Source organism: Maylandia zebra, linkage group LG3, assembly GCF_041146795.1.
Source record: "Maylandia zebra isolate NMK-2024a linkage group LG3, Mzebra_GT3a, whole genome shotgun sequence".
Taxonomy (NCBI): domain Eukaryota; kingdom Metazoa; phylum Chordata; class Actinopteri; order Cichliformes; family Cichlidae; genus Maylandia; species Maylandia zebra.
The window spans coordinates 28288405-28313173 of record NC_135169.1 but is presented as its reverse complement, the minus strand read 5'-3'; the positions used below and the strand labels follow the sequence as shown (position 1 = coordinate 28313173).

Sequence of the window (24769 nt, the reverse complement as noted above, 5' to 3'; positions counted from 1 at the left end):
GAATTTGGTCATGTATATGCTGTTCTGTTATTTTGTATTTGTGTGTATATGCTATATATTTTATATTACACTGTATATTTATACAGGAAAACTTTGCTGTCTTGTTTTTGTTGCTCATGTTAGTTCTGTAGTCAGTGAGAGGAAAGCTGAGTTAGGACACATGAGCCTGTGGGTGGGGTGGAGCAAATTTCAGTATTTAATAGCTGAAGTCAAATTAAAACAGGTATACTTAACTATGGCTCTCCAACAGTTTGTCTACTGTGTCTCTGTGATGACAATTCTCTTATGTAAAGGTGAGAAAGTCTGATTTTTATTTGGAGTACACATTTTCTTGTTACCAAGCTCTTACAAACTACTGTAAATTATTTTTAAAACTCTATCTGGAAACTGTGAAATGACTGGAGGTCAAGTAGAAGTACAGATACTTGTGTTAAAAATGTACTTAGAGTAGAAAGTAGAAAGTAGCTCATTGGAAGACAATTCTACTCATTGTTTGAGGCACAGGTAACTGAACCTTCTGCTATATTAATATAATAGAAAAAATATGAGTACATTAGAACATACATGTTATTCAAATCTAAATTAAAATTCTAATGAATGCACTCAGCTTGAATCGGACACAAGCAGTCAAAGAGGATAAAATAAATAAATAAATAACTATTTTCTGTTGCATACATGTTAGAGAGTCACTTTGCCTCCACACCTGGACAACGTGTAAAACGGGTTAAAGTGAGATTCAGCAAGCAGGGAACACTAAGATCTGTTAGGAAAAATACTAACAACTCCCTTTTTAGAGCTCAACTAGGCTTTCTTAGCACGCAAGCTGTGATCAGCTCACCTGCTGCTCTTTGTTGATTTATAGAACTGAATTTAAAAAATGTGGCATTTTCACAGTGATTGTGGCTGGTTTCCATTTCCTACGCTAGCAGTATGTTGTCTTTAAACTAGACTGTATAAAGTTATTATAATGATTGAATTCACTGAATGACTATAAGGGTCATCAAATTTAAAGTAATCTCTGCTTCACTTGATGTGATCCAACACTGACCACTAAAGCCACAGTTCAACACAGAGTTGGGAATTCCCCATATTAATGCAAACTAACCTGTTTATCCTGGAAAGAAGTACCCAGAATTTTCATACAACATTTGAAAAGCACAAAATTTGTATATTTAGTTTGTTTTAAAGAATGTTTCATAAAATTAAAATATGTAATTCATCAAACACATCATATACAGATCCAATACTTGATTAAAACTTATGACTTTATATACGATCTTTAAATAGTTCTTTACTAACTGTCACTGTAACTGAGCTACATGCTAGGTGAAGATAGAGTTACATTTGATTTCTTAATGTGATCAAAAGGAAATCAGTGAGTAGACTGTTGTGACCCACACTGCATTACTTGAAACTGATTAGTATACGGTTATTTGCTAATGTTCAGGGTTTTTTACTTGCTATTTAATTAGCAAGCCAGTAAAAATGATTTGTAATTCTTTACATTCAGATTTTTGACATAGTCAGCATCACTACAACCTGGACTGAATTTGTCCATTTTGTTTAGCCATTTTGTAAGTTTGAAGAAAAAATCTTATACATGGGACTAGGCCCTGATTGAATTTCCTTTCTCTAACACACATGTTGAGAAATGTGAATCATAATGTGCAATAAACTCATTTGACCTGTTTATCTCTATGATCCACTTTCAGGTGGTCATTCACAGACACCCGGTAAGCATCCAAGAACAACTTTGCAAATGCTTCAAGTTCAAACAATTGACACGTGTATGTTACTTAACAAGCTAGCAAAAGAAGTACCATGGACCATTTTCTACTCTATTGCTAACAACATCAACAACAAAACTGTATATTACAACAATATCCAACTATAGAGCACCAAAGAGGAAGATCAAGCAACAGTCTGAGGACATTTGAAAACCTACAAAGCAGCCAAAGTAGCTACTATGTTGTAGGAACTTATAGGATTACACATTAACATGTTAAGCATTTTGTAAGACGTTTTGACCTCTAAGATTATTTTTACTACATGATTTCACAGCAAAATTAAGAAAACATTAAACATACTGTATGTTTTATTCACAATGTGTGTTCTCTGTATTTTGTTTTTAGGTGTGTCCATCAGGTTAGCTGGGTCTGGAGCAACACAGTGTTCTGGCAGAGTTGAAATTTATTACAATAACATCTGGGGAACAGTCTACGGTAATGGCTGGGACTTAAACGAGGCTGAGGTTGTTTGCAGACAGTTAAACTGTGGAACAGCAATACAGGCTTCTCTATCATCTTACTATAGTCCAGAAGCTAAACAAATTTGGCTTTATAATGTGGCCTGTTCGGGAAGTGAAAATTCTTTAACTCAGTGTCATTACTCTGGATGGGGAATGCGCAATAATTATTATTATTATTATAATTATTATTATTATTATGATGCTGGTGTCATCTGTTCAGGTAAGAAAATATTTTAAATACTGAACACAGCATATGTCGCTCTATGTCATAAATGATTTATATTTTGTCAGGAAAGTATTAAAATATTTTTCATTTCAGATCTGATCAGATTAACTGGATCTGGATCGACTCGATGTTCTGGTAGGGTTGAAGTTTATCACAATAACAGCTGGGGAACAGTCTGTGATAATGGCTGGGACTTAAATGATGCTGCAGTGGTTTGCAGACAGATAAACTGTGGGTCGGCACTAGAGGCTCCTCAATCAGCTCACTTTGGTGAAGGAACTGGACAGATTTGGCTTGATGATGTGGGCTGTTCAGGAAATGAAAGTTCTCTAATTGAATGTAACGGCAGTGGATTTGGGACATACAGTTGTGGAAATCACCATGATGCTGATGTCATCTGTTCAGGTAAGAAAGCTTTTAAGTACCAATGACATTTCAGGTCAGTCTGCTATTGTGTGTCATACATGAAATATTTTGTTTATGTCTTTTGCATCATAGATCGGATCAGATTAGCCGGGTCTGGATCGACTCGATGCTCTGGAAGAGTTGAAATTTATTACAATAACATCTGGGGAACAGTCTGTGATGATTACTGGGACTTAAAAGACGCTCAGGTTGTTTGCAGACAGATAAACTGTGGGACGGCACTAGAGGCTCCTCGATCAGCTCTCTTTGGTGCAGGAACTGGACAGATTTGGCTTGATAATGTGGGCTGTTCAGGAAATGAAAATTCTCTAATTGAATGTAAATACAACCAATTTGGAACAAATAACTGTGGGCATCAACAAGACGCTGGTGTCATCTGTTCAGGTGAGGCACATTTTGAATACTGAACACATTGCATGTCAGTCTGTTCTTATTTGTTATACTTTGTTGTTTTTATTGCAAATAACATTAAAATATTGTCCATATCTTTTGTCTCATAGGTCCAATCAGATTAGTTGGATCTGGATCGACTCGATGCTCTGGAAGAGTTGAAGTTTATCACAATAACAGCTGGGGAACAGTCTGTGATGATGGCTGGGACTTAAATGATGCTCAGGTGGTTTGCAGACAGTTAAACTGTGGGTCGGCACTAGAAGCTCCTCATTCAGCTAACTATGGTGCAGGAACTGGACAGATTTGGCTTGATCATGTGACCTGTTCAGGAGGTGAAAGTTCTCTTACTGAGTGTCAACACAGTGGATTTGGAACAAACAACTGTGGACATGGTCAAGATGCTGGTGTCATCTGTTCAGGTGAGAAAATGTTTAGGTACCAAAGACACATGAATCATTCAGAAATTGTCTGTCATCAGTGAAACCATTTTCTTTCAAGGTCAAGAACATATTATCAAGTTCTTCACATCTTTTAACTAATAGATCTGATCAGATTAGCTGGCTCTGGATCGACTCGATGTTCTGGCAGAGTTGAAGTTTATCACAATAACAGCTTTGGAACAGTCTGTGATGATGGCTGGGACTTAAATGATGCTGAGATCGTTTGTAGACAGTTAAACTGTGGGACCGCAAGGGGGGCTCCTCGATCAGCTCACTTTGGTGCAGGAACTGGACAGATTTGGCTTGATCGTGTGACCTGCTCAGGAAGCGAAGGCTCATTAACTCAGTGTCAACATGGTGGTTTTGGAACAAACAACTGTGTACATAATCAAGATGCTGGTGTCGTCTGTTCTGGTGAGAAAGATTTTTGATTCTGAAAGCATTTCAACCAAATCTTTTCTTGGGTGCAATATACTATCGGTCAAAGTTTTAGAACACCCCAATTTCTCCAGTTCTTTTTAATAATGATTTTATTTATGCAGTGTAATGTGTCATTGAACTCTGAAATTAAAGCATAGTAAAAATAAGTAATTAAAATTAAAATTAAACCATGGACTAAATTTACAGACCAAAATGTATTCTAACCCTCTACTGCATAGCGTTGCCCTGAGGCAACAAACCACATTTTCATGCCTTATGGTGGCCCTTCAAAAAAAAAAAAAACCTTTTTTTTTTTCAAACAATGCTACCAGGCACATCTCTTTCAAATAAAATGATGAGTTGAAGGTGGTGTGACTTTGATTTGGGGGGGGGGGGGGGGGCAGGGCCCCTTTCTGCAAGCTGCACTACATCAGAGACATCTCCATCAGGAGGCAAGATAAAGATCACTATTTTACATGTTTATAGTGAAGTAAATGTATATTAAAAAATACTTGTATGTGCATGAATATACACTCAACAAAAATATAAACGCAACACCTTTGTTACTGCTCCCATTCCCCATGGGATGGACGTAGAGACCTAAAATTCATTCCTAAAATTCATTCCAGATACACAATATGGGAGCAGTAACAAAGGTGTTGCGTTTATATTTTTGTTGAGTGTATATAGTGTAAAACTGTTCATTTTCATTCGTTGCCTCAAGGCAACACTGCGCAGTTAGCCCAATTTTTTTCAGGCAATATAATGCATTTGGATATGTGTGTAGAGATGTGTTTGTGTGCTTTTATATGATCATAGTCAATGTTTTTTACTTTACAATCTACTCATAATTACAGGACATGGATGTAAAAACTTTTTATGCAAGGAAACCAAGGGAATGTGCACTTTCTGTCCTCAGAAAGTGAGGACAGTGAGCTTTCAGGGAGTGACAGTGAAGTTGACGAGTGGATCCCTGAATGAGGTTTGAGGGACACTTAGGAGCTCAGGGGTCCGGGGTCAGTTGGTAAAGTAACTGTGTCTGTGTGTGTGTTAGTGCCCACATAGCAAGCAGGTCTGGCCAGGATCTGGTATCAAGCCGGCACTCTGAGTAATCTGGGAGAGTAGAAAAGCGCTACATAAAAATCAGTCCATTCACTGTCTGAACAGAGTTTCGGCATGTTACTTTTGCACTGTTTTGCATGTTCTGGCACATGTTGTTATTGCATGGCTTGATTAAGGTACACATTATGCTGACATCTGGGGCTAGAGCTGGAACCGTTCTGGGCCAGCACAGGGCCAGCAGTGTGTCTACAACTCGCCCGTGGCTGCACACCACCTACAGATGGCCCACATACCACAATGAATAACGGCCCTTTGGTGGCCCAGATCAGGTTTGCCAAAGGTAATCCACACATGGGCCAGCACAGGACGACCAGGGTGTCTGAAACTGGTCTTGTGCTGGCCCATGTGTGGGCCACCTCTGGCAAACCAGGTCTGGGCCACCAAAGGGCCATCATTCTTTGCGGTATGTGGGCCATGTGTAAGCACATTGTGTGGGCAAGGTAAATCATTCAATTTTAGGGTGAAGGCTAGAGTCAGGGTTAGGGTAAGGTTCAGGCAGGGACTTGTGATGGGTAGAGTCAGGATAAGTCGCCAGGAAATTAATGTAAGTTAATGTAATGTCCCCAAAAGTGATGGAAACACAACGTGTCTGTGTGTGTGCGTGTGTGTGTGTGTGTGTGTGCGCGCACGTGCATGGGGTTAGGGTCAAATGTTGGATGTATTTTGGTGTTTTATTGTTTTGTGAAATGTTTACATTGTTTGTTTGTTGTTTATTTATTTGTTCATCCTTGTTGTACTAATACAGCTTATTATAGAATTACTTGGCATTTTACTACCCTTGTTGCACAGTGTTGCCTTGAAGCAACAAGCCAATATCTGTTTGGGGGGGGGGGCAGGGTGTCAAATTTTATGATTGATATATTATTAGGGACCCTAAAGCTCCCCCAAAAAAGGGAGAAATATATTTTTCCCCCAAAATTAAAAAGTCATGCAGTAGAGGGCTAATCTTTTGACACATCGAAGTAAGCACCTTTGGTACATATAACAGCTAAACACACCATTCTATCTGCAATAGAAATAAAATATTCTTCAGAAAATTCTTCCCATATTTGTTGCAGAAGTTCCCATAAATGCATGATTGCTTTGCTTTCACTCTTTTATCCAGTTCATCCTAAACCACCGTGATGGGGCTAATTAAGACTGGAGACTGTGCTGTCCGTTCCATGTTTTCAAGCTTACGGTTTTGTTCTCTTTTTCCTGAGGTAGTTCTGGCATAGCTTGGACTTAGTTTTGGGTCATTATATTGCCGTAGGATGAACCTCTTACCAATTAGACACATACCAGAGGGAACTGCATGGTGCTGCAGAATGCTGCAGTTGTAAAGGTTCTGGGTCCTTTTGAGCCAGCATTTTTTATTTTGTTGTATTCTAATAATATTTTGTATTATGGTTTATGTTAAGGTTCATTTATAGTCTTAGTTATTGTATTGTGAGTTTCTTTTATTCCCTGTTTATATTCTTAATTATTAGTTGCCCTCTATGTCTCTATCCGTCTGTTTTTATATATGTTATATGAGCCCCTTGTCAGGGCTCTGCGTGCGGGCAGGTGGAAATGTGGATCCAAATGCAGGACTCCGAGACGAAATGTAACTAAAACCACAGCTTTTATTGCTGGCATGAAACAAAAACCCAAACCAAACCATGAACCCAAGCAGGAACACACAGGCAGGGTCTGAGGGTACGACGCGACACTGAGCACAGGAAAACACAGGGCTAATATACACAGGGTGGTAATCAGCGAATGGGCAACAGGAGGGAGACACAGCTGGGAGAGATCAGGGTTAACGAGACGGGGGGAACCAAGCTGCCCACACTAACATAAGATGCAGACCTTCACAATAAAACAGGAACAAGAAACCATCACACTAAGACACAGACTTGACATTTGAGAGACAGACAGAAAATGACACATGGAACTAGACATATACTAAGCAGACCCAACCGAAGAACAAATCCTAAACACAAACATGAAACTCTAATAATAAACATCATAATCATCATCATCATTAACACAACAAGAGAACAAGAAAACAATCCCTGATGCAAAATTACACCAAAACATAATAAACTCAAAATACTGGGTCCAACGGACCCAGAACCGTGACACCCCTTGCGTCTTGTTTCCCTTCCTGTGTTCCATTCTGTTTCCAGGGGTCGTCATCTCTCCTCTCTCTCCCTCATGTTCCCTTGCTCTTCTCGTCTGCCTCTCCTCCACTCCTGCATCATGTTCCTGCGTTTCCTGTTTTATTGTGAAGCTCTTGTGTTTCCATGTTCGGTGTTTCTAGTTGTGCTTCCTCTGTGACGTCATGTTGTGTCAGCTGTGTTCCCTGTGTGTTCTCACTGCACTCGTTATCCTCCTGTGTATTTATGTCAGCATCTCCCTCATAGCTGTGTGCCTCCCTGTGTGTTTAGGTCTTCTAATTTCCCAGTTTGGGTTGTATTATTTTCCATTCAGCAACTAAAGCTGTGTTTTGAGTCCATATCCCGCTTACGAGTCTGCATTTGGGTCCCTTCCTGCCTGCTCCGCACAGTCAAATTGTGACAGAGGAAGCCATTTTGGTTCAGAGTGCATCTCACTTTTCTTTACAAGTCACTGACACTGGATCCAGCTAAACAGCCCCAGACCATCACACTTCCTCGTCAATGTTTGACAGTTGTTACCACACAGTGTGGAACCATCCTTTCACCTACTTACAACATACAAAGATCCTGTGTGATGAAGTGAAAATTTCAAATTTTTATTCTGTCAATAATACCTTCTTCCACTCTTCAGTAGTCCATTGGTGGCGTTTCATGACCTAGGCAAACCTCTTTGAGTTGCAGGTTTGACAAGATGAGTTAAAGCAAGAAAACAATTGCCAAGATATCAGAACAAGGCAAAGTCTTCTCTTCACAGTTGAAACTAAGACTTGCTTACTATGACCACTAATAATAATAATAATAATAATAATAATAATAATAGTAATAATAATAATAATACATTTTATTTATAGGCCCCTTTAAGACTCTCAAGGTCACCTTACCAAAGTACAGAAATATAGCAACAATACAATATAAGAAAACATGGCAAAATACAAATTTAGGCATCGGGTAAATAAGAAATAAAAGCATGAAATTCAAGTGGAAAAATTGGGGTGTTTTAAAACGTTCAACTGGTATATACTACCATAATTTTTCTTTGTTAATTTAAGACACATTAAAAATTTGCTTCACATCCTTTGCCTGATAGATCTGATCAGATTAGTTGGATCTGGATCGACTCGATGTTCTGGAAGAGTTGAAATATTTCACAATAACAGCTGGGGAACAGTCTGTGATGATAGCTGGGACTTGAACGATGCTCAGGTGGTTTGCAGAGAGTTAAACTGTGGGACGGCACTAGGAGCTCCTCCATTCGCTCAGTTTGGTGCAGGAACTGGACAGATTTGGCTTGATAATGTGACCTGTTCAGGAAATGAAGAATCTTTAGCTCAGTGTCAACACAATGGATTTGGATCAAACAAATGTGGACATGATCACGATGCTGGTGCCATCTGTTCAGGTGAGAATTTTTTTTTTCCGATCATCTATACCATGTCAGACACTGTAAATACAACAGTTTCCCTTTACAGATTTTTTGTCCATTCGTTGATGTGTTTCATACTGAAATTAAGCGTTAGCCATCAAATTAAGCTGCACAGTAACCATTCAATGCAGGATTTCAATGGTAAAATCTTTATCTGCAAACGGGGAAACTTTATTTCATGATTAATTTTTCGTATTTTGGGTGTTATATAGTTGTCATAAACTCAGGTTTGGAAGTCTTATGCCTTTCTGAGTTAGGATGAAATTCTATTTTTGGTTGGTTGATGTTTATTAAGTTATTTTTGTAGTTAACACAATTCTTGTGTCAAGAGTGTTGGTTTGCTTCAAAATTCCTAAATATATGGCTCAATGGATTCTAATATATAAGACGCCTCAACACAGTTGCAGTTGAAGAGACCAAAGAGGACGATGAACAGGAACCAACCATACAATGGGGAAGCAGATTCAGGCTTAGTCACTCAACATTAACAAAACTGAACTAACAGAAATCAATCAGAAAATGAGACTGACAGTAACTTCCAACTTGACTAATTGTCACCTCTGGCGATGATGATATCAAAAGGCTCGCCTTTTGTTAGGGCTATACAAATCTTAGAAAACACAAATAAACAAAGACACACACACACAAAGGCAATGACAACTAGAAAACTAACTAACAAAACCTATACTGGGAAAGCTAAACAGGAAACATAACTGGAAAACCTGAGACCTGGAAACACAGGGGAAAGACCAGCAAAGGCGCAGACGATCCGACATAAAACCAAAAGGGAAGCACAGACTATAATTAAAATTATTTATATATAGATATATCTCTATACACACTACACTACACCACACACATAAAGCAGAAAAGGGGACTGTCAAAGTAAAACATGAAATAACACGAATATTGACACATTGAAATATTGACACTAGACACAACACCAGGAACACAAGGCAGGCACAGAAAACACTTAAACGCTGGAAATAATTAACAAACAACAAGGATAGCTAAATAAAATCACTGTATATTAATAAACAAACTATGACCCTAAAATTTAATATGTAAGGGAGAAAGACAGAAATCTGACCCCCAGAAATCTTCTCCAACTTTAAATGCCTGCCTGTGAGCTTTCTTGTCCTCTATTGGCATTATTGGCATGCTGTATCTCACTTTGACAGATTTGTGGTCTAGTTTATATTAGAGATGGCACGATACCACTTTTTTATGGTCGATACCGGTATCATAAATTTGGATATCTGCCGATACCGATATGAATCCGATATAGTGTGTTTTTTAATCAATAAAACTGTTTTTTTTAAATATCTTGCTACATTTTGAATAGGTTCATACTCAATTAAAAAAAAACAACAACAATACTAAAGCTATTCTGTTATACCTGTATGCAAAAAAATATTTCATAGTTCAGAAATACTGATCAATCTAATAAACTTAAACCTACACCATCCTCCCTATTCTGGTATTTTATAGAGTACTTAGCGTAAATATTAAGCAGCCTAACTAATAGGGTTCCAACTCCTAGCAACAAAAAATAAATAAAAAATAGGGAACCACCCCTCACCCTCCACCTCATGATGCTTAATCAACGTAATCAACCTTAATTTGATCCAGTGTGAAAGAAAATGCACAGAAATAAATTATTTTTCAAGAAATATTAAATAGATTAAACATCTTTCTTTAACAGAACTGCAGACTCCACAGATGGTATCTTCCCAAAGGAAAAAGTAGTATAGCTTACTAGGGTATATTAGACTTAATAGTTACTATATACAGTAATGGACTTCTATTCATTTTACGTCAAATTAAAACTTTGGGTGTCAGATAGTTATTTAATAAAAGCTAGACATTTTAAATGAGAATAAGAAAGTATGTCTTTGTGCCCCCTTTTCCCTGTTAATGCCCTATCGGCCCCCCTGGCTAAACTTTGCTAGATCTACCCCTGCACAGTTACCAGCCATCAGCTACGTAAAAAAAGATCCTGGTGTAGAAAGTAATATTAAATAAATTCTAACAACAGCTTATTAAGCTTAAACGTGCTGCTGTTGTTTATCCGCTGGTTTCCTCTTTCTGGTGCGAAGTGGGCCAAAAACAAAGAAGAGAGACGGACTTGCAACAGAAAAGCCGATCAGCTGATCATTGATCAGTTTCATGATTGAAGTAGCAGCAGGAGAGGGAGAGAGAGAGAAGAGGCAGTCGCTCCATATATCGGTTGTTAAGCTTAACGTGGGAATGCTTTACAAACATTCAGAGATGGACTTACACACTTGCTTTACTTCTCTCGGGGATAACTTTGGCGGAGATGAAATGCCGGGTTGGTAGCTAAGCTCCAAATGCTCAACCAGACCACCGACAGGTCTCGCACGCCACAGCCGTTCTATCACGTGATGCATACCGCTCCAACATCCTACGGTTATGAGGCGAGTTATGGCGTGTCGCAAGTTTTGTGAGGTGCTTTCGTGATATTTAATGGATCGGATTACACTTTTTATTTCTCTCCGATAGCCGCTCCAGTAATTTAGGTCAGTATACATAATATCGGATCGGCCCATCTCTACTTTATATTAGAGATAAGATAAGATAAGATAAGATAAGATAAGATAACCTTTATTAGTCCCACACGTGGGAAATTTGTTTTGTCACAGCAGGAAGTGGACAGTGCAAAAGTTATGAGGCAAAAATTAGAATACAATAAGAATAAATACAGTACACAACTGTACAATACAGATGGTATTGTGGTGGACCATTAAAGGGCTCTACTCACACCCAATGTGGAGGTAAGCATCAACGACGCGGGTGTGGACAAATCGGACGGTCGGTGGTGGCCATGCGGAGATTTCCGCCGTTTAAATAATGCCACGGAGAATGACCGTTACCCCATCCCCCACATTCACGATTTTTCTGCCAATCTCGCCGGAACGTTGATTTTTTCTAAAATTGACTTGGTGCGGGGGTATCACCAAGTTCCTGTGCGTTCCTAAAACCGCTGTCATTACCCCCTGAAGGTGTGGTTCCGTTGCCCGACAGAGTCCAGGCCGTTTCGGCTTTTCCACGTCCCACGTCGGTTAAAGCGTTGCAGGAGTTCTTGGGGATGATAAATTTTTGCAACCGCTTTCTCCCCAGAGCTGCCCACCTGCTACAGCCACTCTATGCTGCCTTAAAAGGTAAAACAGCCAAAGATCCGGTTGACTGGCTGCCGGAACACGTCCATGCGTTTTCCGCAGCCATGTCTGCGCTGGCTGACACCGTCCTGCTGGCACACCCGCTTCCGTCGGCGGAGATTGCGTTGACCACCGACGCGTCCGACGTGGCAGTGGGTGGGGTGTTGGAACAGCGGGTTCCAGGTCTCTGGCAACCACTTGCCTTTTTCAGTCGTACGCTCCGGGATGCTGAACGCAAATACAGTGTTTTTTACAGGGAGTTGCTGGCCCTGCACCTCGCGACACGACATTTTCGTTTTTTCCTCGAGGGTCGCAATTTTACTGCGTACGTTGACCACAAACCTTTGACGTTTGCGATGTCCAATATCTCTGACCCATGGAGCGCATGCCAGCAGCGCCAGTTGGCGGCCATTTCAGAGTGAGCATTTTTGTCAACATGGGTTCCACGTTTCGGCCCCCCTGCTGACATTACCTCGGACAGGGGCCCCCAGTTTGTTTCTGAGCTTTGGTCTGCTATGGCTGACGGCCTGGGGGTCAAGGTCCACCGCACCACAGCATACCACCCGCAAGCTAACGGGATGTGCGAACGGTTTCACCGGTCACTTAAGGCCGCGCTCCGGGCTTCCTTAACAGGTGGCGACTGGGTCGACCGTCTTCCGTGGGTTTTGCTGGGATTGCGTAGCACGGTTAAAGAAGACCTCGGGGTTTCCCCGGCTGAACTGGTCCTCGGCCAGCCCCTCCGGGTCCCCGGGGAATTCTTACCTGAGAGCCCTCCCCCATGTTTCGATACCTCTTTGTTGCCTTTTCGCCCCCCAAGAGTCTCATTTCCTGTTCCTGGTCCTGTGCACCACTGCCTGCCTGACACTTTTGTCCCGAGTTCGTTGGACTCTGCTCGTTTTGTTTTCATCAGGCACGATGCCCATAGGACTCCGCTGCGTCCACCATATGACGGGCCATACAGGGTTCTTAAACCAGGCAACAAACATTTCATTTTGGACTTTGGTGGTCGCCAGGAGGTTGTCTCTGTTGACAGACTTAAGCCTGCACATGTTATGCAAGAGGATCAGGTGGTCCCGGCCCAGGCCCCTCGCTGCGGTCGCCCACCTGCCACCGGGCTGATGGATTCTGTTTCTTCCGCCAGGAGCGACCCACAATCAACGGAGTCCGAGTCATCTGCAGCTTTTTCTGACCGCCAGTGCCAGCCTCGCTCCCGGGCTGGGTTGCCCTCTGTCAGTTCCACACACCCCCCGGTTCACCCGTTCCGGTCGTTTGCTTAAGCCCAGGGTCCTGGACTAGTTCTGCTGGGTATTCGGGGGGGGGGGGGGGGAGGACCACTAGAGGGCTCCACTCACACCCAGTGTTGAAGAAGTGTGTTCCTGTGTTTTGTGGCGCGATCTGTGCAGTTGATGTTGGAGACGAATAAAGAAGGAGTGAGAACTGAGAGCTCTGTGTCGTTGATGCTTACCTCCGCAGAATGATACTTTTTATGTCCAATATTGATATCATAAATTTGGATATTCGATACCAATAGGAATTTTTAAAAAATGTTTTCTTGCTGCATTTTGTACAAGTTCATACTAAAATATAAAAAAAACTCAACACTAAAGCTATTCTATTATACTTGTATGCCAAAAAAATTATGCAGATTATAAAAACTCTTTAGTTCTGAAAAAAGTGGAATATCAGCACAAAATAATGTTTATATTAAACAACTTAAAAATACACAAACAAACAGGTTGTAGAATGGACCCTTTTATACTTAAAGCTTAACATAAGACATCCAGAGTGGAAAGTAGTGCAAATAAATGTAAACACGGCTTCATAACACTCATCTTTTATCAAGATGGATGTCAGTGTAAGCTGTTTCTATCACACTTAACGTGAGACGGAATTTTGTGTAATTTCTGAACAAAACTTAACAAAATTACGAAGAAAAAGTATTTTTCATAGTATTTTTGGAACCTTGAAACTGTTTGGCCATGTGTCGTGTCGGGGTGGGTGTCCCTGGTGGAATAGGACTGTAACTCTCCTTCATGATGTTTTCGTGTGTTTAATAAATTCCTACATCTAAAGTGGGATGGATGCCAGTTTTTTGAACAGGACCAGGATTTCCCCAGAATTGTTTATATTACCCAAGAATCCCACATAATTCTGTGGACAACCCTGAGTCAGTCAGCAGTTTAAGAAGAACATATGGCTTACATGTCACATCTGGCTGATAGGGCAAAGGACGAGAGAAAACTACAGAGTCCATCATTGTTTTAGTAAAACTGCACACTGATTCAATATCAGTTTGATGCAACCGAGTGTCATCACAGCAACATGACTCTTACCAAATATACCTTCATCCTTAGTCAGCAATTTCAAATTTCCTTCAATTTTATCTGCTCTTTTCCTTCAACAATGGAAAAAGAGCAGGGAAGATTCTTGTTTATAAGAATGATTATTTGATTAGTAATAATTAAACATATCTGCTAGAAGCAACTGAAAACTAGTAGCAAAGTTTATGGTGGTGAGGGAGAAAGCAAGAAGGAGAGAACCACATGCTCCTCGTGCTCAGTTTATATGCATGTAGGAGAGCCATTTGCATCCAAACAGCATTAGGAATTACTACGAGAAGAAAACAGGGTTAATAATGATGATAGATGGGCAATAGAAAAATGGGATTTGTGATGGCACGCTAAGACTTTTTAGAATATATGTTGAACATAGTTAACTAGTCGTGAAAATTAAACATAATACCATTTACAATGAATGTTCCCTGTTTTGTTTTCAGGTGTTCCCATCAGATTAACTGGATCTGGATCGACTCGATGTTCTGGCAGAGTTGAAGTTTATTACAATAACATCTGGGGAACAGTCTGTGATAATGGCTGGGATGTAAATGATGCTCACGTGGTTTGCAGACAGTTAAACTGTGGGACAGCACTACAGGCTCTTCCATCAGCTTACTTTGGTGCAGGAACTGGACAGGTTTGGTTTTCGTATATGGCCTGTTCAGGAAATGAAAATTCTTTAACAGAGTGTCAACACAGTGGATTTGGAACAAACTACTGTGGACATCAACAAGATGCTGGTGTCTTCTGTTCAGGTGCAAAAAATTTATAAACTAAAGAAAATGAAAGTCTGTCTGTTCCTTTGTATCATCTACAAAATCTTTATTTTTATGTAATTTAACCAACATTTTAAAGATTTATTTATTATTTTTTTCATTTTTGCCAAATAGGTCTGATCAGATTAGCCGGGTCTGGATCGACTCGATGCTCTGGCAGAGTTGAAATTTATCAAAGTAACACCTGGGGAACAGTCTGTGATGATAACTGGGACTTAAATGATTCTCAGGTTGTTTGCAGACAGTTAAACTGTGGGACAGCACTGCAGGCTCCTCGATCAGCTCGCTTTGGTGCAGGAACTGGACAGATTTGGCTTGATAATGTGACCTGTTCAGGAAATGAAAGTTCTCTGACTGAGTGCCAACACAGTGGATTTGGATCAAACAGCTGTGGACATGGTCAGGATGCGGGTGTGATCTGTTCAGGTGAGAAAAATTGTAGCCATTGCAGATTAGTCTGGTATTGTGTGTCATATATGAAATACTTTTTCAACTTCTTTGCCTGATAGGTACAGTTAGAGTAGTTGGATCTGGATCAACTCGATGTTCTGGTAGAGTTGAAGTTTATCACAATAACAGCTGGGGAACAGTCTGTGATAATGGCTGGGATGTAAATGATGCTCACGTGGTTTGCAGACAGTTAAACTGTGGGACAGCACTACAGGCTCCTCGATCAGCTTACTTTGGTGCAGGAACTGGACAAATTTGGCTTGATAACATGGGCTGTTCATGGTATGAAAGTTCTTTAATTGAGTGTCAACACAGTGGATTTGGAACAAACTACTGTGGACATCAACAAGATGCTGGTGTCATCTGTTCAGGTGAGAAACATTTTAGATACTCATGTCATTGTTGGTCAGCCTGGTCTAGTCTGTCATACATTAAATGTTTTCACAGCATCTGTTCAGCCCTGCTGTTGTTTTTAAAAGTGCTTTATAAATTTATAAAAGTGTTGGGGTTTTTCTAGTGCAAAGAGGAATTGAAATATAAATAACTTCTATTGCCTGGCAGGTCCAGTCCGGTTAGTTGGGTCTGGATCGACTCGATGCTCTGGAAGAGTTGAATTCTATTATGGCAACACCTGGGGAACAGTCTGTGACAACGGCTGGGACTTAAATGATGCAGAGGTGGTGTGCAGAGAGTTAAACTGTGGGACGGCACTGCAGGCTCCTCGATCAGCTTACTTTGGGGCAGTAGGTGGACAGATTTGGCTTGATAATGTGACCTGTTCAGGAAATGAAAGTTCTCTAACTCAGTGTCAACATCTTGGATTTGGAACATACACCTGTGGATATTATCAGACTGCTGGTGTCATTTGTTCAGGTGAGATAACTTCCAGATACTCAAGAGACTGAAGATCACTTTGTTCTTGGATGTTGTGTCTGAAATACTTTTGTTAATGTGAGGAAGAATAATATTAACAATCTCAGAATATTCTTCATTATTTTTCCTGACAGGTCCAATCAGATTAGTTGGATCTGGATCGACTCCATGCTCCGGAAGAGTTGAAATCTATCACAATAACAGCTGGGGAACAGTCTGTGATGATTACTGGGACTTAAACGATGCTGCGGTGCTTTGCAGGCAGTTAAACTGTGGACCGGCACTTCAGGCTCCTCGATCAGCTCACTTTGGTGCAGGAACTGGACAGATTTGGTTTGACAATGTGACCTGTTCAGGAAATGAAAATTCTCTAACTGAGTGTCAGCACAGTGCATTTCTATCAAAAAAGTGTGGACATGATAAAGATGCTGGTGTGATCTGTTCAGGTGAGATAACATTTAGATAATAAACACATTGAAATGTAATCTGTCCTTGTGTCTCATACAATAAAAAAAAATCAATATTTATTTATCAGGAACAAATTCCAATATTGATCAAATCTTATGTCTCATAGGTCCGATCAGATTAGTTGGATCTGGATCAACTCGATGCTCTGGCAGAGTTGAAATCTATCACAATAACATCTGGGGAACAGTCTTTGATTTTAACTGGGACTTAAATGATGCTGAGGTAGTTTGTAGACAGTTAAACTGTGGACCGGCACTACAGGCTCCTCGGTTTTCTTACTTTGGTGCAGGAACTGGACAGATTTGGCTTTATAATGTTGCCTGTTCAGGAAGTGAAAGCTCTCTGACTGAGTGTCAAAACAGTGGATGGGGAACATACATCTATGGACATGGCAATGACGCAGGTGTTATCTGTTCAGGTGAGAAATTTTAGATATTCAATACAGGGCAAGCCAGTCTGTTCTTGTGCATCATACATGAAATTTTTCTCTTTTTTACTTTAAGGAATATTTCAAAATACTCTTCATATCTTTTTGCCTCACAGGTCCAGTCAGATTAACTGGGTCTGGATCGACTCGATGTTCTGGCAGAGTTGAAGTTTACTACAATAACATCTGGGGAACAGTCTGTGTTGACGGCTGGGACTTAAATGATGCCGCGGTGGTTTGCAGAGAGCTGAACTGTGGGACGGCAGTAAAGACTCCTCAATCGGCTCAGTTTGGTCCAGGAACTGGACAGATTTGGCTTGATAATGTGACCTGTTCAGGAAATGAAAGTTCTCTAACTGAGTGTAAACACAGTGGATTTGGAATAAAAAAATGTGAACGTGGTCAGAGCGCTACTGTCATCTGTTCAGGTGAGAAAAATTTTGGATCATCCACAGAATGTTAAAAATGGTAATTATAACTATTTCATTGCTTCATCATATATCTCATTGGGAAAATCATTTTGTCTATAATGCACCTCTATCCACAGAGAAAGAGAAATAATACAATCAGCTTTGACACAGACTTTACTACAGTTACAGCGGGGAAAATAAGTATTTGACACATCAGCATTTTTATCAGTAAGGGGATTTCCAAGTGGACCATTGACACAACATTTCCACCAGATGTTGCCATCAAGCCAAATATTGACGTCATACAAACAAATCAGAACATATAAGTATACAAGTTAAACCACAATAAATAAAGTGAAATGACACAGGGAATAAGTATTGAATACATGGAGATAACAAGGGGCAAAATGACATAGAAAGCCAGGAGATCACCTGAAATCTGTCAGTATTGATAGAGAAATCCTGTCCCCTATCAGTACTAATTGATATCAGCTGCTTTAGTCCTAATTGATGGCCTATAAAGGCTCCTCATTACCCAGAAGGCACACAGGAAAGACTTCATGATGGGTAAAAGCAAAGAACTCTCTCAAGATCTTCGTAATCTCATCGTTGAAAAGCATTTTGATGGGAATGGTTATAGGTGCATTTCCAGAATGCTGAATGTTCCTGTGAGCACTGTGGGGGCCATTATCCGGAAATGGAAAGTGCATCAGTTCACCATAAACCTGCCACGATCAGGTGCTCCACGCAAGATCCCTGTCCGAGGAGTCCAAAGAATAATCAGGAGGGTTCTCCAAGAGCCAAGAACCACTCGGACAGAACTTCAGGAAGACCTTGCATCAGCAGGTACTGTTGTTTCAAAGAAAACTATAAGCAATGCACTGAACCGCCATGGCATCCATGCACGCTCACCACGCAAGACTCCATTGCTGAACAAAAAGCATGTCAAGGCTCGGTTAAAATTTGCGCAACAGCATTTGGAGAAGCCTGTGGATTATTGGACGACTATAGTATGGTCAGATGAAAGCAAAATTGAACTTTTTGGCAGTCATTCTACACACCATGTTTGGAGAAGAAATGGCACTGCTCACCACCCCAAGAACACCATACCAACAGTCAAGTTTGGGGGTGGAAGCATCATGGTTTGGGGCTGCTTTTCAGCAAGGGGTACTGGCAGACTTCATATTATTGAAGGCAGGATGAATGGAGAGATGTACCGGGACATTCTGGATAAAAATCTGCTGCCATCTACCAGGAAGCTAAAAATGAAAAGAGGGTGGACATTTCAGCAAGACAATGATCCCAAACACAAGGCCAAGGAAACAATGAAGTGGTTTCAAAGAAAGAAAATCAAGTTGCTTGAATGGCCCAGTCAATCACCTGACCTAAATCCCATAGAAAATCTATGGAGAGAACTGAAGATTAAAGTTCATAAAAGAGGCCCAAGGAACCTTCAAGATTTAAAGACCGTTTGTGTGGAAGAATGGGCCAGAATCACTCCTGAGCAATGCAGACGACTGGTCTATCCATACAAGAGGCGTCTAGAAGCTGTAATCACCAACAAAGACTTTTCTACAAAGTATTGAATAAAGTGTGTTCAATACTTATTCCCTGTGTCATTTCACTTTATTTATTATGGTTTAACTTGTATACTTATATGTTCTGATTTGATTGTATGACTTCAATATTTGGCTTGATGGCAACATCTGGTGGAAATGTTGTGTCAATAGTCCACTTGGAAATCCCCTTACTGATAAAAATGCTGATGTGTCAAATACTTATTTTCCCCGCTGTATGTTCAGTCACCTCTCAGCTCATTCCTTTCACATCCCATCGGGTCATCATTACAATCAATTACACTGTAATGTAGTTGTTCAGTAACTTGTATAGAACAAGAGCATGCTGCCAGTTTGACATAAAAATGAGTGCAAACCAGTTTTGAACCTGAGACACCCACATAAACACCACTGTTAGAAATATTGACAATGTTGGTGGTGACTGTCATTATATAAACTGTATAGATATGAACTAAAATTAAAGAGAATTTTATGATCCCACCAGCTTCACGGAAAAAGTTCTCAGTGAAACTGAATCTGGCTGATGTCAACTCCCAAGTGGACATGACAGACCCCGCTGTGAGGGAGGGCATCTTGAAATGGGTAACGTGTATAGAATACTTAAATGCAGAGTAAAGTTTCATCTTCAAGATGTTCGTATTTGTTGATGGAGATTTCTCTGTACTGTTCAAGTAAGGTAATTTACTTGCCTAATTCCCAGACAGACATACTTATTTCTCTAAACAGTCAAATTTTTAAACACACAGCTTACTTTTACACTGAGACAACTTTCTAATCTTTACCCAGAGAATCTGTAAAATACAGGCAACAATTAAATCCTCGTTTCTGTTACACAGGTTGAAAAGAAGTTGGGAGGTTCATCTGATGACGTAAAAGTGAGCTGGCAGAAACTTCCAGAAAAGAAAAGGCTCAAAAAGCAAGAGACGTGTCCTCCATAGTTCAGTCTGTTTGTTTCCAAAACTGTATAAAAAAAGACCTAATGTTATATAAAACCTTTAAAAAGCACCTTATTGATTCATTCCATATTTTTATACAGTATATCTGCTTTTTGTGCTTGTTTACTGTTGTGCTGCATTTAGTTGTAAGCCAAACGTAACCTGTTAAAGAGTGCTAACTTCAATGGATTTAGCAAATATTTTCTGTGATGAATTTTCAACAGTGATGAGTTTGGTTTGTCTCAGCAAAGAGACTATCAAATTTAGATTTTACTTGACTTTACTTTATAATTGAAGTCTATATATTAGACACAACAGGAAGATCATTCTGTTAGGATCCATTTCAATATAAACCTGCATATAAATTCAAGAAGCCTTAAATTATTTTGTCTTTACTAATGAAAAACGCTTCTTTTTATGAGACCAATACTTAAATAGGACACACATAGCAGGAGACCTTTGGCTTCTTCAATAATGTGTTTAAGTTAGATAATGATTTCTCTTCCCTTTGTGTTTGTTTTTCATGAGAGTGTGTAGTTCTGCTTTGTTTTTTGCTCTTATTTTACTTACTTGGATTCAGTAATGATCAATTAATAATTATTATGAATTCATATAAATTATGTATTGTACTGCATTTTATGAATTATTAAAGATGAATTAATTGATAGATTGACTATTTTATTTTGAACTTGAAATAAAAATATAACAAAATACACTGTAGACAGTTTAGGAAAAAAAAGTTAAAAAATAATACAGTTGCAACAAATATCTTTAAATATTCTCAAAAAGCAGAAGGATGAAGTTTACAGTTGTTTAGTTTTACCCATTTTAACAGTAATAATTTACAAATCATGGTTTTCGTGTAACACCGAATCAGATAATTTATTTATATAACTAGTTGTGTCGACACACACAACCAGTGCTGCAAGAATAAGTGCATTACTGCTTAAAATCTTATGGTCCTATTTTGCAATAAATACAGAGCCTGTAATGAGCTACAGCATTTACTAAGACCTTCGCATAGGAACTTGGATACAGTAACGCCAAAGAACAGTAAAGACTGAAAAATGATTTTTAATTTATCCTGTGCTTTGCTTGAGCAAAACTGAAATGCTGCAATGTGCCATGAATATGACTAAAGTGCTACCAGCAAATTTTGGTATCTATGGAGATTGACAGACCACGTGACTTTCGCGCATTGCATTGTGGGTACGAGTGGCAACAAAATCAAAACACTGCAAGCGCTAGAATTTCCAGCACTGGTAATAATCAATTCTGCTGTTTTAATCACTACCTGCATTTTATTTGCCCCAAAAACAATTATGTACAAAATGACGGAGAACACGGCAGGTCCGTACAAAGACAGACTTGACGAAAAGGCAAAAAACCCCAAAAAAACAAATACGAGGAAAAAAAATCAAAGGAGTGAAATGGTCAGACCCATACGAGCAGAGTGGAGTAAGGATGTTAGCGTGCTGCCCAACTTTCATCACGCACATATTTATTATTATATGGTTCTAAGTTTTAGTGCATACACTCACAAAATGTTTATTAACTTCAGATCCCTGCAACAAGCCCAGGTCCAGTTTACTTTGGTGATTTGGACTATTCCATTTCACAGCTGTTGTTGATTTTTTTCCCTTTATCTCCTGTACAGGCCAAAGCAATCTATTTGTCGTTTCAGGTTGTAGTATTACACAACGTTTTCAGATCTAATAGAAAAAAAATTTGTTTCGTAATTTATTCAATTTTTTGTATTTATCTATAACTGGCATTATTGTTTCATTCTCATATAGAATCTTACAAGAAAGAGGCAAAATTGGATTCCATTATGCTTTATTAGCTGCTTCAGTGAAAAACAAATCAATAATGCAACAAAAAAAACCCCATATCAAAACAACATACTGGAAAACATTTATTCATCACTTCATTGCTTCAATACAACCCTTCGGCACATATTGTAACCTACATCAACAATTATGTTATGATAACTACAACAGAAGACGTACCTTTGTGGAAATGCTTGGAGCAGACTAACCTGTTGTCCTCAAAGGCTGGCCAGTTCTGAGACTGAGATGCACTCCAGGGCCTTCCCAGAGGCTGGGTTTCAGCCCCCATCAGACTCTGGACCCCTGGAGTTTAAGAAGCCAGCTGAGGACTGCACCCGGCTGTCGCTGCCTGAGCAGGGTCAATGCTCTGCACAGCTGCAGGCCGCTATGTGTTTGCCAGAGGCCCGTGCGCCTGCTGGTCCTGTTCTGTCCCTGCCAGAGGCCCGTGCGCCTGCTGGTCCTGTTCTGTCCCTGCCAGAGGCCCGTGCGCCTGCTGGTCCTGTTCCGTTCCTGCCAGAGGCCCGTGCGCCTGCTGGTTCTGTTGCGTTCCTGCCAGAGGCCCGTGCGCCTGCTGGTTCTGTTGCGTTCCTGCCAGAGGTCTCCACACCTGCTGGTTCTGTTCTGTGTGTGCCAGGGGCTCCAGTGCCCACTGGTTCTGTGACTGTTTTTGCTGGGGGGCCGGAGGAGCCCATCCAGCATCCTGACTCGTCAGCTGGGGGGCCCGAGGAGCCCGTCCAGCCTTCTGCCTCGTCAGCTGGGGGCCCCGAGGAGCCCGTCCAGCGTCCTGCCTCGTCAGCTGGGGGCCCCGAGGAGCCCGTCCAGCGTCCTGCCTCGTCAGCTGGGGGGCCCGAGGAGCCCGTCCAGCCATCAGCTGCAGTCTCATCACCGCCTGCAGTCTCATCACCGCCTGCAGTCTCATCACCGCCGCCTGGTCCGGCTCCAGCATCCTCGTCTTCATCCGCCTCGCCTGGTCCGGCTCCAGCATCCTCGTCTTCATCCGCCTCGCCTGGTCCGGCTCCAGCATCACCTGCAGTGGCCTCAGCTTCCGCCTCGCCTGGGGCTGCAGGGGCCACGCAGCCTTCAGGTCCCCTACTACCACCTCCACATCGTCGGTCATCTGCCAGGCCGCTTGTTGGGCATCTCCGCCACCGTGGACGCCCTCCTGGACGCTGCCACTGCCTTCCGCACGGCCGGCCTCCGGACTTGTTTCCACGCCGCCGTTGCCGTCCGCACGGTCGGCCCCCGGACTTGTTTCCACGCCGCCGTTGCCGTCCGCACGGTCGGCCCCCGGACTTGTTTCCACGCCGCCGTTGCCGTCCGCATGGTCGGCCCCCAGAACTGTTTCCACGCCGCCGTTGCCGTCCGCACGGTCGGCCCCCAGAACTGTTTCCACGCCACTGCCTACTGCGCGGCCGGCATCCGGACCTGCCCCGTTGCCATTCGCATGGTCGGCCTCCTGAACTTGACCATCTGGGCCTTTTTTGGACTCTGTCCCTCCGTCCTGGGCCCCCTCCGCCCGCCCTGGTCGGGTTGTTTTCTGTTTTGTTTTGGTCCGTTTTTTCGTTTCTGCTGGGCTGTCTGGTGCCAGACCTTGAGGGGGGGGGGGGGGGGGGGGGGTACTGTCATGGTCCTGGGTCGGTGACCCAGCGCTTTTAGTTTATCATTTTCTAGATGATGATTGTTTAAGTTCTGTGTTATATCTGCCTCTAAGTCTGCGTCTGTACCTGTCTGTCTATGGTGTCTCCCCATCTGTTTGAATCTGTCTGTTTAGTTCAATGTCTTGTCTGGTTCCATGTATCTGAGTTTCCTGTTTTATTGTGAAGGTCCGTGTCGTATGTGAGTGTGATCAGTTTACGTTTCCCCTGTCCCGTCAGCCCAGATTCCTCCCAGCTGTGTTGCCCTCCTGTCTCTCATCCCCTGATTACTGGTGTGTGTATTTAAGCCCTGTGTGTTCTCCTGCCTGTTGCCGGTTCGTCTGTATTACTCAGTGTCAGTCTGTGTATCCACCGTGTCTTCTCCCTGCTGTTCATCGTCATCCTCTGCTCGTTTTCATTCAGGTTTGTGCTCTGTAGTTTAGTTGTTTCCCAGTTTAGTTTAGTTCGAGCCCCGTTTGCTGTTTGTCCACATTCTTTTGTGTTCAATAAATCACCTTCACTCCTCTACGACTGCCTGCGCTTGGATCCTCATTTATTCCACACGGCTCGCCTCGGCAGCCGTGACACCTGTGAGCTGGAGTGTTCTGGGACGTTATATTTGGTCTTCGAATGGCTGCAATCCAGACCATCCGTCGGCTCTTTGTTACTTCGGAAAGATGGCTTAGACAATTTCTCTTCCACAATGTAATCCGATAACAACCGATCTCTTTACCCGATCTCTTTAATACTGCTTGTTTGAAGGTTATGGGGTGAAACAAAATGTGCTACATGCTCCTCATTCATACATATGAATGAAAATAGAAGATTTTTACAATTTTACAGAGAAGCTGGAGACTTCAAAAAACAAATCCATAACCTTGAATGATTGTTGCAAAGAAGAGTGGGGGTCCTGAAGCAGCAATAACACATCATCTTTATAAAGAAGAATTTTGTGTTCTGTATTAGACCTTTAATATTGCTGTTTTGTCTTATAGCTGCAGCTATTGGTTCTATGAGTAATGGAAATAGCGATGGA

The 24769-nt window shown here is 41.3% G+C and overlaps 1 protein-coding gene across 1 annotated transcript in view; it reads left to right on the top strand.

The window, feature by feature from the left end:
* LOC143416701 (scavenger receptor cysteine-rich type 1 protein M130-like) overlaps positions 1 to 17516 on the top strand; it is a 37230-nt gene extending 19714 nt beyond the window's left edge. Inside the window, exons 3-15 of the mRNA XM_076882181.1 lie at positions 1727 to 1733; positions 2133 to 2468; positions 2568 to 2895; positions 2983 to 3284; positions 3401 to 3712; positions 3836 to 4147; positions 8504 to 8815; positions 14795 to 15109; positions 15245 to 15568; positions 15640 to 15951; positions 16142 to 16453; positions 16588 to 16861; positions 17465 to 17516. Of these exons, the coding sequence (XP_076738296.1) occupies positions 1727 to 1733; positions 2133 to 2468; positions 2568 to 2895; positions 2983 to 3284; positions 3401 to 3712; positions 3836 to 4147; positions 8504 to 8815; positions 14795 to 15109; positions 15245 to 15568; positions 15640 to 15951; positions 16142 to 16453; positions 16588 to 16861; positions 17465 to 17516 (3498 nt within the window). The remainder of the gene's footprint in view (positions 1 to 1726; positions 1734 to 2132; positions 2469 to 2567; positions 2896 to 2982; positions 3285 to 3400; positions 3713 to 3835; positions 4148 to 8503; positions 8816 to 14794; positions 15110 to 15244; positions 15569 to 15639; positions 15952 to 16141; positions 16454 to 16587; positions 16862 to 17464) is intronic.
* Positions 17517 to 24769: the final 7253 nt, after the last annotated feature.